Here is a 13,275-nt window from a genome sequence, read left to right as displayed (position 1 = left end):
TTGCTACTCAGTCAACCACAGGGTGCTTTCCTCTGGACCCACCATCAGACTTCAGGGTGCAGCAGAAGCACTTGCTACATACCTCCTATTTGTCACACAGAATACTAAAAAGTGTTACAATTTAGTAAGATTAATGCATTTTGCCACATAATCAGAGACACCCCTAAGTGAAGCTGTTGCATTTTGGTCATGAGAACGTTGTGCTGCCTCGGCCCTGAAGACTCTGCTAAGAGTACCAGTGGTGGCCACCAGGGCCACTGCAGGTGTCCACACAGTGAGGAAGCAAAGCGTCCTCTTTACCATAAAAACCTCATTACTACAAAAATAGTTTTCACTGAAAGGGTCTTCTATGCCCCCAGGATCTTTGGGTCACATCTTGATAACTGCCCACTTACCAGAAGAGAGTCCTGTTCTTGCAGGACTATTACCTGGCTTAAAGTTAAAACACTTTTCTTGGTAATAAAGAAAATTTTAATAAAAATTTAATAAAAGAAAATTTTTTATTTCTTGTTAATAAAAGAAAATTTTTAGCATGTTGTCTTGGTCAGATTCAGACCCTGAGGCCTTGCATGGTTACCCAGTGGTTTTCCCTCACTGCCTTCTCTTTGCCCTTGGTTCCAGAAGAAACTCTAGTAAGACTGGGAATGGCTCCACCCAGAAGAGCCTTGGGGCCATTCACTCCTTGTGTGTTTCCTGAGCAACTACTGATTGTCTGCCCTGGCTGGACACCTGGAAACCAGCAGTGACTCTGACAGATAGGGTTGGTGCTCGCTAAGTTGACACGGCTGGGGAAGACAGGTCAATACACAGAAGAACAGGCAATTTCAAATCATGGCATGTGATATAAAGAAAAGAAATGGGCTCCTGTTTTATAGAGAGCTAAGCAGGGGATTGGGCTTCCTTGGTGGCTCAGTGGTAAAGATTCTGCCTGCAATGCAGGAGACCTGGTTCAATTGCTGGGTTGAGAAAATCCCCTGGAGGAGGGCATGGCAACCAACTCCAGTACTCTTGCCTGAAGAATTCCATGCACCAAGGAGCCTGGTAAGATACAATCCATGGGGTTGCACAGAGTTGGACATGACTGATTGACTAAGCAGCAGCAGCAGCAAGCAGGGATTAAGGCCCCTATTAGGGTTGCCAAGGAGGGTCTCAGGAGGTGATTTTTGAGCTAAGACTTGGGTGACGGGAGCTGTTTGTCATATGAAGAGCTGGAGGAAGAGGGTTTTGGTAGAAGAAAGAGCCAGGACAAATGTCTTCTGGTAAAAAGCGCTCAGCATTGCTTCAGACCAGAAGGTTGGTGAGGGAGGCCCCGGAGAGGAAAGGAGCTGGAATGGGTCAGAGGCACAGGGGCCCAGCGTGCAGGGCTCCGCAGCCTGAGGACAAGTGTGGACTGGAATCTTGGCCCAGTGAGGGGCTGCTACAGGAGTTTAGCAGTAAGGAGAAGTTTTGAGGAGAAAGGAATGATTAACAGTATCATTTATGCAGAGAGTCAGGCAAAGGAGCAGCCAGGAACAGTCTACAGGATTTGACAATGTGCAGGTGAGCTCTGGAACATACCGGGTAGAGATTTCAGGCCATGGATGATCTCTCGCCTTCTGTTTTGCAGTGAAATGCGGTCTTCAGACATCATCAAACCAAACATCACCAAGGAGATGAACTGACTGGTGTAAGCCTGAGGACAGAACAGTGGTGCTGGCAGAACTCGGGCGATGTGCATGTGGTGACCACTCAAGATGAGACAGATCCCGGGGCTCCCCTCCAGAACCACCCACCCAGCGGAGGCCCTCCCGTGGGTGCCCACGTGGCTCCTACCTTAGTGCTGGCCACACCGATCTCCGGCCCTGCGTTGATGTGGACGCCGCAGTCCGTCTCGCGGGAGATGGAGCTGCCCACGGTGTTGGTGACGCCCACGGTCAGAGCTCGGCGGTCCTTGCAGTAGCGCAGTGCCAGGAGGGTGTCTGCAGTCTCCCCTGCAACACAGGTCCTTCTTTTCAGTTCACAGCTATGTGGCTCTGCCAGCCTTAACCTCCACCCCTGACTCATTTACTTCTGGCTCTCAGGCAGAAATTGGTGCCCAGACACAGTTTGTGTGTGCTTAGAATGGAAAATGTGTGCTCAATAATTTTTTCTAGTTGATTCTCTCTCTTTTTTAATGTAAGATGTTCTTTATTTAAGGGTTGCTAATGCCAGAGACACAATTAGCACTTAGATCTTGAAAAAAGGAGAATTCTTTAGACTTAAAAGTAAATAGGAAATAAAACATTCGTGGGGATTTGGATTCAAAGTTTGAAATTAATTTATCACTTCTCATTTTACCCTTTAGTGTGAAGTGCATGTTCTAGGGATGTTAAAACCTTTCTCACGAAAATTGGTAAATTATTCAACTGGATGGGGCCTCCACATGGGGACCGCAACCACAGAGGCAGATGGGAATCACTTGATCACTTGGGTGTTTAGTAATGCAGTTAATGTGGTTTACTGTGATCATTTCTGTAATTAGAAGATGAAAGCTGATTCGTAAGTGGAACTAACTTGGAAGGAATTTATTAAAAGTTTGTGTGTGATTGAATGTTAAACAGAACATTTAAATTCCATAATTGAGGTTTTCATGAAAAATATGTGAGACATGTTTTTCTAAAAATGGCTTAAGACTCTCTTGTCCCTGGTCTTCTCTAATTTTTCTTGAATTGTAAGACAGAGTGGTTTATACTTACTCTTGTTATCTCACTTCCCATTTCCTATTTAACCCACTCTGTCTGGCCTTGTGCCCTGGTGGATTCTCAGATTCAAGATTTTGCTACTATTTATGTGACAAGTAGTTTCTCATCCACTGTCTCACTGAATTCTCATGACAACTCCTCCCTGATGGGAGGCATCATCTCCATTTCCCTTTTAGGATGAGGTGTTCAGAGACGGAGGAAATCAATGCTTCACTTGATCAAGGCCAATTAGCTGTGGGTGATGGAGTAGGCCTGGCTTGGGCCTGGCTCCCAGTATTCTTTTTTGGACTCTAAACGACCTCATTCAGAATGGGCTGAAATTTAATATTTAAAAAGCAAGAATGCTCCTAAATAGTGCTTCTCAAACAGATCTTGTTTTAAAGGAAAACATTTCTTGTAGCCTCCGAGTGTGGACTCAAATTATTTTTATTGAAAAAAAAAAATTTAAATAGGTTCATGAATAAACTGGCAAGAAGTCCCTGTTGGTAAGTCCTAAAGAACTCAAGTGAAATTAGACATGATGCAGAACATAAAATCAAACATTCAGTGTCCACACAGCCACCACTCTTGGCTCTGCTGCCCTGACTTTGTTCCAGTGCTGGCTGGAACTGCGGCCCACTGCTCCTCTCCTGTTTCCACTCAGACTTGCATCTAGCACAATGGGCCACATGGCCCTTTCTCAGCACCAGTGGGGGCCAGGGCTGGGAGCTGGGGACAGATCTATATTCATCAGTGTCCCCATTTTTGATAGTTTAAAAAATTTTAATGTAAAGAGCTAAACAAAATGAAACTTTAACCCCCTTCTATGAAGTCACTCATAAGGTAAAACTGCATTATTTCCACATTAAATGCACCTCCATTCTTTGGTTAGTGGCTCCCACCAATTCACGAAACATTTTTAGGCTCTGACAGAATTATAAACCCAAAGGTAAGTGGCAACTGAAGTTAGAGGGCAGCACCTGGGAACGAGGTGGTCAGCTAGATAGTGGGTATGTCAGCATTAGTTTTTCTTAGCTTGTCACTGAAATGGAAATACTATTAAAAATTCAAACTGAAAACAGCATAAAAAGATACGAGGGCATTCTGTTAATGCTGCAGTTGTGATAATGACACTGGTGCTATATTTTTTCTTTTATCATTTATAGATACGTTTTGAAATATTTATGGATAAAATAACATGTTTGATATTGACTTTTAAATAACCTAATGAAAGGGAGAGGTTAAAGTGGCTTTGATAATACAAAATGGGTGAGGTATTTCATAACATAACTGCTTAGCCTAGGCGCTTCCTCATGTGTCTTTCTTCTATAAAGGTTTGGAATTCTGCATAGTTAAGTGTTATAAGAATTTTCCCAGAGCTCATGCATATGAGTTCCAAGCACATGGCTGTGGATCACCTCTCTGACCCCCTGTCCTGCCTTGAGCTGGAGCAAACGCTCCAGAATGTTAGAAAGGCACCCAGACAGGGTTTCCTGAGCTGGGAGAGGGTAGTCTGGACTCTCTACATGTGAACAGTGTCTATGCCTCCTACTGCTGGATTGCTGGTGCCCAAACAGTTCTTAAAGGTACGATCAACCAGTAGCATGATGAAACTTTCCTCTAATTTAAACCCAGCACACATTTATGAGTACCTCAGTGAGGAGGCTCTTAAGTCCTGGACTTGGAATGTCAGGAGAAGGAAAAACTTTGCTGCATGGCCCTCCTCATAAAATGGGACAGCAGTTGATGGCTCTGAGGGTTAAATGACCCTGTGCCTCAGAGTATGTGGCACACAATCTGTGTGCAGAGAATGTCGCTGGATGGAGGAGGCGAGGAGCTGTGCAGTGCCTCACCGAGAGGACAGAGTCCTGAGGTGAGCTACTGAAAACCACAACCCTTACCTGACTGGCTTATGAAAAAGCAAACGTCATCCCTGAACACAGGTGTGTTCCTGTCCAGAAAATCACTAGCAAGTTCAACCATCACGGGGAGCTCGGTCAGTTCCTCCAAAACTTGCCGCGTCTAAAGCCAACAAAAAAGGGAACTAAAGTCAGTTATGGACACTACAGGGACAAAGACAGCTGAGCTTCTAAGACACCACTGCGTACAGGTGGGCAGGGAAATTCAGGCATTCACACGCCAAACTGCAGGAGAAAGGGCTCCACGCCAGTTCTCATACTGGCTCATGGCAACGAATTTGGAAGCCCAGACACAGGACAGGATCTAAGACTCATCTTGCCCTAGCCGACACTGCCTCCCAGGCACTGTCGAGGGTCCAGCCTGTCGCACTTACGGCCACAGCGGCGTGGTAGCTGGTCCCACAGCCAATCACAATGAGCCGTCGGCATCGTCTGATCTCCTTCAAGTGGTCTTTCAAGCCACCCAGGAGCACTGCAGGACACACGCAGGGCATTAATGCTGACACAACACAGGGACCACGCATAGGCCTAGGGCTCGGATGAGGGATTACCTGTGTTGGTCTCAAAATTCACTCGACCTCTCATGGTATTGAAAACGGATTCTGGCTGTTCAAATATCTCCTTTTGCATAAATGCACTGAAGTTACCTGGTCAAACAAACATCAACAAGATGAGTCAATTTTAATTTTGTTACACTACCACTGCTTAGCTTTTAATCAAGAAGAAAAGTTGTTATGCAGTCACAGGGACACGTATATAGGCCACTACAGATTACGAAGGGTATCTCCAGGTATTGTCCCATCTGAGACTCATGGTGATGAGTCAGGTCAGGCATGATTACTGTCTTCAGTGTGCATATCATACCCTGCAGCTTGAGGGAGGGAGGGATGTAAGCAACAGATGCGTGGCTGGCCTTCCTGGGCCATGCTCCTCTTAGCAAGGCCACAAGAAAGTACGATGCTTTACTTCCTACTACCCCCCTACCTAGGAAAGTGCACATGAAGCAAGTCTAAGGAAATAGACCACTTTTCAAAACCAAATACACTCCTAACTTCTGTACTGAAACAAAAAAGAAAAACACCTTTTGAAAAAGACCATTTTTCCAGGGCTCTGATCTGAATGAAACCAGATACTATCCCAGACCTCCTGACAGGTGTTATGCCTGATGCCTGTCAACAGGTGTGCAGACGGGCTGGGAGTGCCCTCTGTGACAAACAGATGCATGATGTCCAGCATTGCAGCATCTCTGAATGCTGCCCTCCGCAGAGGACTTGTAGAAAGAGTGACATGAAGCAAATAGAGCAAGTGAGGATAGGTAGGGGCCGCTGCAGATACAGATCAGGGAAGGGCTCTCTGAGGGAGTGACGTTTCACGGGAAATGATTAAAAGAAGCTGGTCCTGTGAGAAGCTGAGTGAGTACCCCCTGCAGGTAAGTAAGCATTCAACTTGTCTGAGCAACGGTGAGGAGGGCGGGATGGGCAGACAGAGGCATAGTGAGAAAGGGTTGCATGAGGTGGTGCCCGGCTGGGTGTGGGTGGTTGTGGGCTGTTGCTGGGAGGGTTTTATTCAAGGAGCAGTGGGAAGCCATCGGAGGGCTTTATGCAGCAGGATAAGAGGGTATGATTCACGCTCTTAAAAGTTTACCCCGGTGGACCTGTGGAGAAGAGTGTGCAGGAAGACCAGTGTGGGTGCAGGAAGACGGGCTCCCCTGGCAAGGAGAGAGTAGTCCACAGTCTCCTGTTACTGCAGGCCTGTAGGAATGTGTCCTAGAGAGTTCTAAAGGGAGGTAGTTGATGGACTGGGGTCAGATCAAGCAGGAAGACCTGGTACCTGAACACAGTCAGAAGTTCCCTTTGGAGTAGCCAGGCCAGGCACCCCACAATCCTGAGCTGCATGAACCACAGACCACCTGCAGCCCCACCCCAGTGCTTAGGGCAGGCAGGAAGGCTGTGGTGCCCACCCTGGATAGGGAAGAGAGTCTCCCTCACAGAGTACATGCCCCTGAGGTTGCTGCACAGGGACTCTCAAAAGACACTTGCCTTTCATGATTTGCTGCAATTCCATCTGCAAGGTCTGGATGGCTCGAGATGGGTCATCACTAGCCAAACGCTTGACCCGGTGAATAGAGAGTTTCCCATCAGCCACTGCGGCAATGTCATCATCCTCAAGGAAGATGACCCGGTTGGTGTGCTCTATGATAGCACTGGAGCAAGGAAAAAATGGGTGTCAGAGACAGGGCCCACCCTTGACACTTACTCACTGCGTCTCAATTGTGGGTCCGTATCAGTAGCACTGAATTGCACTTTACGATATGCCATATTTACACTAATTCATAGCTCCCGCCCCTTAAGCCAGACCCAGACATCAAATCATCTGTAAACCTTTTGGCTTATAGCTCTAAAAGATAAGAATTATTTTGTAATCCTACTCAAATACCATTATCACGTCTAAGAGTAATAGTTATTCCTCCATATCATCAAATATCCAGTATGTTCAAATTTCCCCAATAATCTCATAGATGTCCTTTTATAATTGTTTTCTTCAAACCAGGATCCAAACAACGTCAACTTTGGAGAATGTTCAAGAACTAACACATTATTCTGAATCATAAAGGGAAAGTATGAACATTTATCTTGCCTTTCCAAATGATCTATCTTTCAGAATAACCACATTTTAAGAAGGCAAGTTTCTCTTTATAGGGGGGAAACACAGCTAATAAAGAAGGACTGACAGAATTATAATAATCAACTTATTATGAACTTATAATTGTTAATAGCCCTAATCAAGGTCTATTAGTGGCTACTGACACGAAGAGATGAAAATCTGAGAGCTGCTTTATAATGGATGAAAGAGGCCGGTGATGCGGATTTTAACAAGACTACAAAAAGACAATGAAACTTAGTGCCTTCTGATGGAAGTACACACTACCTATTCAATAGTCTTGCCAAAAAAAAAAAAAATCAAACCTGATGATCAAGCTTCTAGATACCTGTAAACTCCTGTTTGCAGGAAATACAGAAGAACATGGAGGAGGCACACAACAAAATCCATTTAGAGGGAAACTCATTCGGACAAATGACTTCTCTTATACACACATACACATGCATGCAAGCAAAGGGGGGGAACTTAAAGGTAACTATAAGATCTATCCATTAATGAAATGTGCAGTCACTGTGTTTATTTTTAAACTAACTTTCTCTGTGTGGAAAGTAATATAAGATCTATCCATTAATGAAATGTGCAGTCACTGTGTTTATTTTCAAACTAACTTTCTCTGTGTGGAAAGTAATAATGATTTTTCCCTTGAGATGGTAAATGAAAAAGAAAGGTAATCAACAGTACAGGTGGTACACAGATACGGCAAAAGCCATGAAGGCGGGCTTTCCTGGTGGTTCAGACAGTAAAGAATTTGCCTGCAAATGCAGGAGAGCCCTGGGTCAGGAAGATCCCCTGGAGAAGGGAATGGCTACCCACTCCAGTATTCCTGCCTGGAGAATTCCATGGACAGTCTAGCCTGGCAGGCTATAGTCCATGGGGTTGCAAAGAGTTAGACATGACTGAGCGACTAACACTTAACACTATGAAGGTGGTACTTGAAGGACCATGAGAGAAAAAAACACTCATGCCACCAAGTGCTACACAATATGTACCCTGTGCAGAAAAATGAGCACTTAAAACTTCTGGTGCAAAGTTAAAAAGAGAAAACAATCAAGTTTATGGCTCTAAGAGAGGCATTTCCAGATCCTAGTGAAGAAAGATAAAGTAGTATGGAAAGCCCTTGCACTAGAAAAAATATTTTAAACAATACATGTTCTTTGAATAAAAAGCAGAAAACACAGTCAACAAGAGGAAGAAGTAAAAATGGCCTGATTCAATCTCCAATAAAGAAATACTGCTTACACTGTACTTTCCTTCAGACAGGGCTTAATATGTGTGTTTGATTTACGTGTGCATATAATCTGCATGTTTAAATATAATCATTGTTTTAATTTACAGAATGGATAGGGAGTCATCAAGATTATAGGTCCAGGAGTTAGACCTGAGGTGGAGTCCTCATCCCTGTCTTTTACCAGCCTGTGGCCTTGGACAGCACAGACATGACCCCTCTAAGCCCGTCCTGGGCTCCTCAACTTCAAAATGGAAGGTGACCACTGTGTCTTCTCCAGAGGCCTGTCGTGACGACTGCACGGGAGAGTCTTGGTAAAGCCCTCTGCACAGTGTCCAGCTGTAAGTGCACAGTGCATGCTGGTCACTGTTGTCACGAGAGCGCCACAGCATGCTTTCATATACGAGAGGGTCACCTCCGCCACTCTTATTTTCCAATATGTACTTTTTCATCTATACACAGTACACTGTAGAATCACTTTTTTAAGTTCCAAAAACGTACACAAACAAAGGAATGTCAGAGATTTAATGACAGCATTGAATTTACAGATTAATTTAAGAAGAGTCAATTTCTTTAAAAATAATTTGAAATTATTAAATTAACTGTAAACCAATTAATGTCTTCATAATAATATTAAGCCTTCCTACCAAGGAATGTGATAATCTCTCCCTTTATTCAAATCTCTTCTTGTTTCTCATGGTAAGTTTTTGCAGTCTTTTCCAAATAGGTTCTGAATTATTTTTATTTAAATTTATTTTAGGGCTGCCCTGGTAGCTCAGCTGGTAAAGAATCCGCCTGCAATGCAGGAGACCCCAGTTCAATTCCTGGGTCAGGAAGAACTGCTGGAAAAGGGATAGGCTACTCACTCCAGTATTCTTGGGCTTTCCTGGTGGTTCAGACGGTAAAGAATCCACCTGCAACATGGGAGACCTGGGTTCGATTCCCGGGTTGGGAAGATCTCCTGGAGAAGGGAACGGCTACCCACTGCAGTATTCTGGCCTGGAGAATTCCATGGACTGTATCGTCCATGGAGTTGCAAAGAGTCGGACATGACTTTCCTACCAAGGAATGTGGAATCTCTCCCTGTGTTCAGCTCTCGTTTCTTATGGTAAACTTTTGCAAGTCTTCTCCAAACAGATTCTGAATTATTTTTATTTAAATTTATTTTAAGGGAGTACAACTTTTTTTTTTCCCAGCCATGGTAAATAGATTACTTTTTTCCATTCAACAAAGGTTTGCTGAGAGCCAGCCGTACCAGTCACTTATGGAGACATGAGTGGGGGACAGGGTTGATGTGGTCCCCTAATACCCATCTCATTGAGCTGACAGCAAAGTGGCTACTGCTGGGATGTCAAGTTTCCACATCTTTATATTCTGAAGAGCCATGAGTATTACTTCTGACAGCCTTTCAGGTGGGTTTTATATAATCATACAAAAGTGTATAATCATATTGCCTATAAATAATTGCTTACTCTTGCATGTACTTATGGCTTTTCTTTTTGAGAAACATCTACCATACTTCAATGAATATAAGGTAATATTGATCTTAAGGTTGTGATTATTTTATGTACTTCTAAAAAATTAAAACTATCAGATCAGATCAGATCAGTCACTCAGTCGTGTCCGACTCTTTGTGACCCCATGAATTGCAGCACGCCAGGCCTCCCTGTCCATCACCAACTCCTGGAGTTCACTCAGACTCACGTCCATCGAGTCAGTGATGCCATCCAGCCATCTCATCCTCTGTCGTCCCCTTCTCCTCCTGCCCCCAATCCCACCCAGCATCAGAGTCTTTTCCAATGAGTCAACTCTTCGCATGAGGTGGCCAAAGTACTGGAGTTTCAGCTTTAGCATCAGTCCTTCCAAAGGAATCTCAGGGCTGATCTCCTACAGAATGGACTGGTTGGATCTCCTTGCACTATAGCAAATTATAATTGTAAGATGCTACTCGTAGATACTGGGCTTCCCTTGTGGCTCAGCTGGTAAAGAATCCGCCTGCAATGTGGGAGACCTGGGTTCGATTCCTGGGTAGGGAAGATCCCCTGAAGAAGGGAAAGGCTACCCACTCCAGTATCCTGGCCTGGAGAATTCCATGGGGATAGTCCATGGGGTCGCAGAGTCGGACACGACTGAGCGACTTTCACTTTCACTTGTAGATACTAAAATCTATGAGATAACTATATGTCTTAGAACCATTGAAATATTAGTTTCTCATTGAAATGGTGCACTAAGAAACACAGTTTGGGAACTGCTGCCCTTTCCTAACCAGCATTAAGTACAATGCTGGCCGGGGGTGAAATAGGCCTTGCCGCCTGGGCTGCAGCTGCTGTTACTTCACGTTTCCCAGGAGGCCTCACCTGGTGTCCTTCTGCTTCGCATCAAGGCCCTACCAGAGGGTGGTGGGAAAAAAGGCATAATAAAGATTTAGATAAAGGAGGTGGTGGTTTATGATGGTTTTCTAGGGCTTCCCTGGTGGCTCAGCTGGTAAAGAATCTGCCTGCAATGCAGGAGACCCAGTTTGATTCCTGGATTGGGAAGATCCCCTGGAGGAGGGCATGGCAACCCACTCCAGTGTTCTTGCCTGGAGCATCCGCATGGACAGAGGAGCCTGGCAGGCTACAGTCCATGGACTTGCAAAGAGTCGGACATGACTGAGCGACTAAGCGCACATGATGGTTTTCTATTTCAACCAGCAGGAAAGTGCTGTTGTCTTTTCTGAGTGTATTTGTGTGTATCCATTTTTGGGATACACTAAAATGGGCATGAAGCGTACTTTCTCAAGTTTCAGAATTACTGTTTGGTGTACTGATGAGAACATGGACTTTGGGATCCTTTGGGCCAGAACCCTCAATCTTGGCTCTTTTATGAATGGTCAGACGCTGGTAAAGGCAGGCAAGGTTCAGGAAGGACCGAAGGTCTGGAGACACTTGCCCCATCTAAAGGGAGCAGCCTTTGAATGGCCCCAGGAAGGACTGGAGGGAGCTGTCTGGTGTGCTCAAATCTGCTGGTTTTCCAGGAAAGTTAGATGTTTAGATTTTTATGGAAAATTTCCCAGTTTTACAATGTTGGCAACTAATTCAATTACTCCGTACAGCCCCACATGTTGTTAGATCAGTGGGCTTCGCCTTTGGCCAGCAGGGGTGCTGATGCCAGCCAGGCCAAAAGTGGTCACTGGACGAGGACTCCCTCGGGAGGGCCATCACCTCTCCCCCTTGCTGAGCCTTGAGAAAACAGCTCAAGTCGGGGGTAAGTAAGAAAGGAGGGTGTTCAGCCAGTCTTTCTTGATTACATCATCCTTGGAAAGAAAGGATGGCACCCCACTCCAGTACTTCTGCCTGGAAAATCCCATGGATGGAGGAGCCTGGTAGGCTGCAGTCCATGGGGTCGCTGAGGGTCGGACACACCTGAGTGACTTCACTTTCACTCTTCACTTTCATGCATTGGAGAAGGAAATGGCAACCCACTCCAATGTTCTTGCCTGGAGAATCCCAGGGACGGGGGAGCCTGGTGGGCTGCCTTCTATGGGGTCACACAGAGTCGGACACGACTGAAGTGACTTAGCAGCAGCAGGAAAGAAAGGAAACAAGGTCTAGCTACCTTGCATCAGAAGCAAAAAAGAATTCCACTGCTTTATTGCCCACAGCGTGAAGGCAGGTCGAGCTGTCCAGCCTCTTCATCCTTGTTTTACAGATATTCTTCACATTCTCAATATTGCCTAGAAAATGAAGGGAAGGATCACAAATCCTGTTCAAACTATTTCCTCTGAACAACAGGAAGAAGCCAGTTTCCCCTTTGAATACGTGTGCAGAAATGTGCAAGTTTTAGCTTTGTCTGTATCAGCCAAATTGTGTAAAAGATCTCCAAATAGGAAGAGCTCTGAATTGACTGCTAACAAAACAAACCAAATCAACACTCAAATCAGGACACGGTTGCCTTTACGGTAACAGAACCACATGCGGCTCCCGTGGCTTGTGTGCAAATTTGAAAATATACATGATAAAAAGCTTTTGAAAACATGGAGACAAGTCTCAGTTGCATGAAAACCGTTTGGACCTGGTCCCAGCAGAGTGAAGGGACGCATCCTGCCTCTGAGGGGAGCTGCTGCCTTCGGAACAGTGTCGTGCTGCTCAAGTCCTCTCAAGAAACTTACGTGTCCTATATAAGACGGGGATCTGTTCTGTGGAGAGTTTGTATTTGCTCCTTACTCCGATGAGTAGGGGACTGCCTCTCCTGTAAGGATAAGAGGGAACTGAATTACCTATTGCCTTGACACTCTGGGCTGGGCTGGGTGTCCTCTGAACATGAGATGGTATCCACATCAAGCCCCCTTCCTAGGGCAAAGTAACCCCAGGACATCCCAAAGATTGTCCCAGAAGTTATAGAACCACTAATTATAGATAATTTAGAAAAATAAAGCTTTATTGCTTCTTCACACTACCTTCTTCTGCATTCAAAATAGTAACATCATGATAATAGATTTTATTTTATTTTTTTTTGATAATAGATTTTAAAAGGAGTTTCAAAATGTGGCAGGGACCAACTAGCATTTTATAATTCTATAATTTGAAAGACTTAAATTCCAAATGGCAGTTTAGTTCCTGATCCAGAAAAAATAAAATTATAGTACATTCACACAATGTCCTGCCTTGATATTGTGATGGTCTGGGCCACAGGTACATTCTCCATGGCTCCCCGATACCTTCAGCAGGAAGCCTGCAACCACAGGGCACCCTAGATCCTACAGAGCTGAGCCTCTGCCCACCTCCCAACT

The 13,275-nt window shown here is 44.9% G+C and overlaps 1 protein-coding gene across 1 annotated transcript in view; it reads right to left on the bottom strand.

Annotated features, from left to right (window-relative positions):
• The window catches only part of GFPT2 (glutamine-fructose-6-phosphate transaminase 2), a 45,400-nt gene that overhangs the window by 6,991 nt on the left and 25,134 nt on the right, over positions 1–13,275 (bottom strand). The window contains 8 exon segments of the mRNA NM_001076883.1: positions 1,558–1,672; positions 1,813–1,970; positions 4,601–4,721; positions 4,993–5,090; positions 5,170–5,265; positions 6,658–6,821; positions 12,102–12,219; positions 12,655–12,734. Of these exon segments, the coding sequence (NP_001070351.1) occupies positions 1,558–1,672; positions 1,813–1,970; positions 4,601–4,721; positions 4,993–5,090; positions 5,170–5,265; positions 6,658–6,821; positions 12,102–12,219; positions 12,655–12,734 (950 nt within the window).

The sequence above is a fragment of the Bos taurus genome, chromosome 7 (assembly GCF_002263795.3).
Source record: "Bos taurus isolate L1 Dominette 01449 registration number 42190680 breed Hereford chromosome 7, ARS-UCD2.0, whole genome shotgun sequence".
Lineage (NCBI taxonomy): Eukaryota > Metazoa > Chordata > Mammalia > Artiodactyla > Bovidae > Bos > Bos taurus.
The sequence above is the reverse complement of the archived record's forward strand: the minus strand, read 5'-3'. Positions and strand labels throughout refer to the sequence as shown.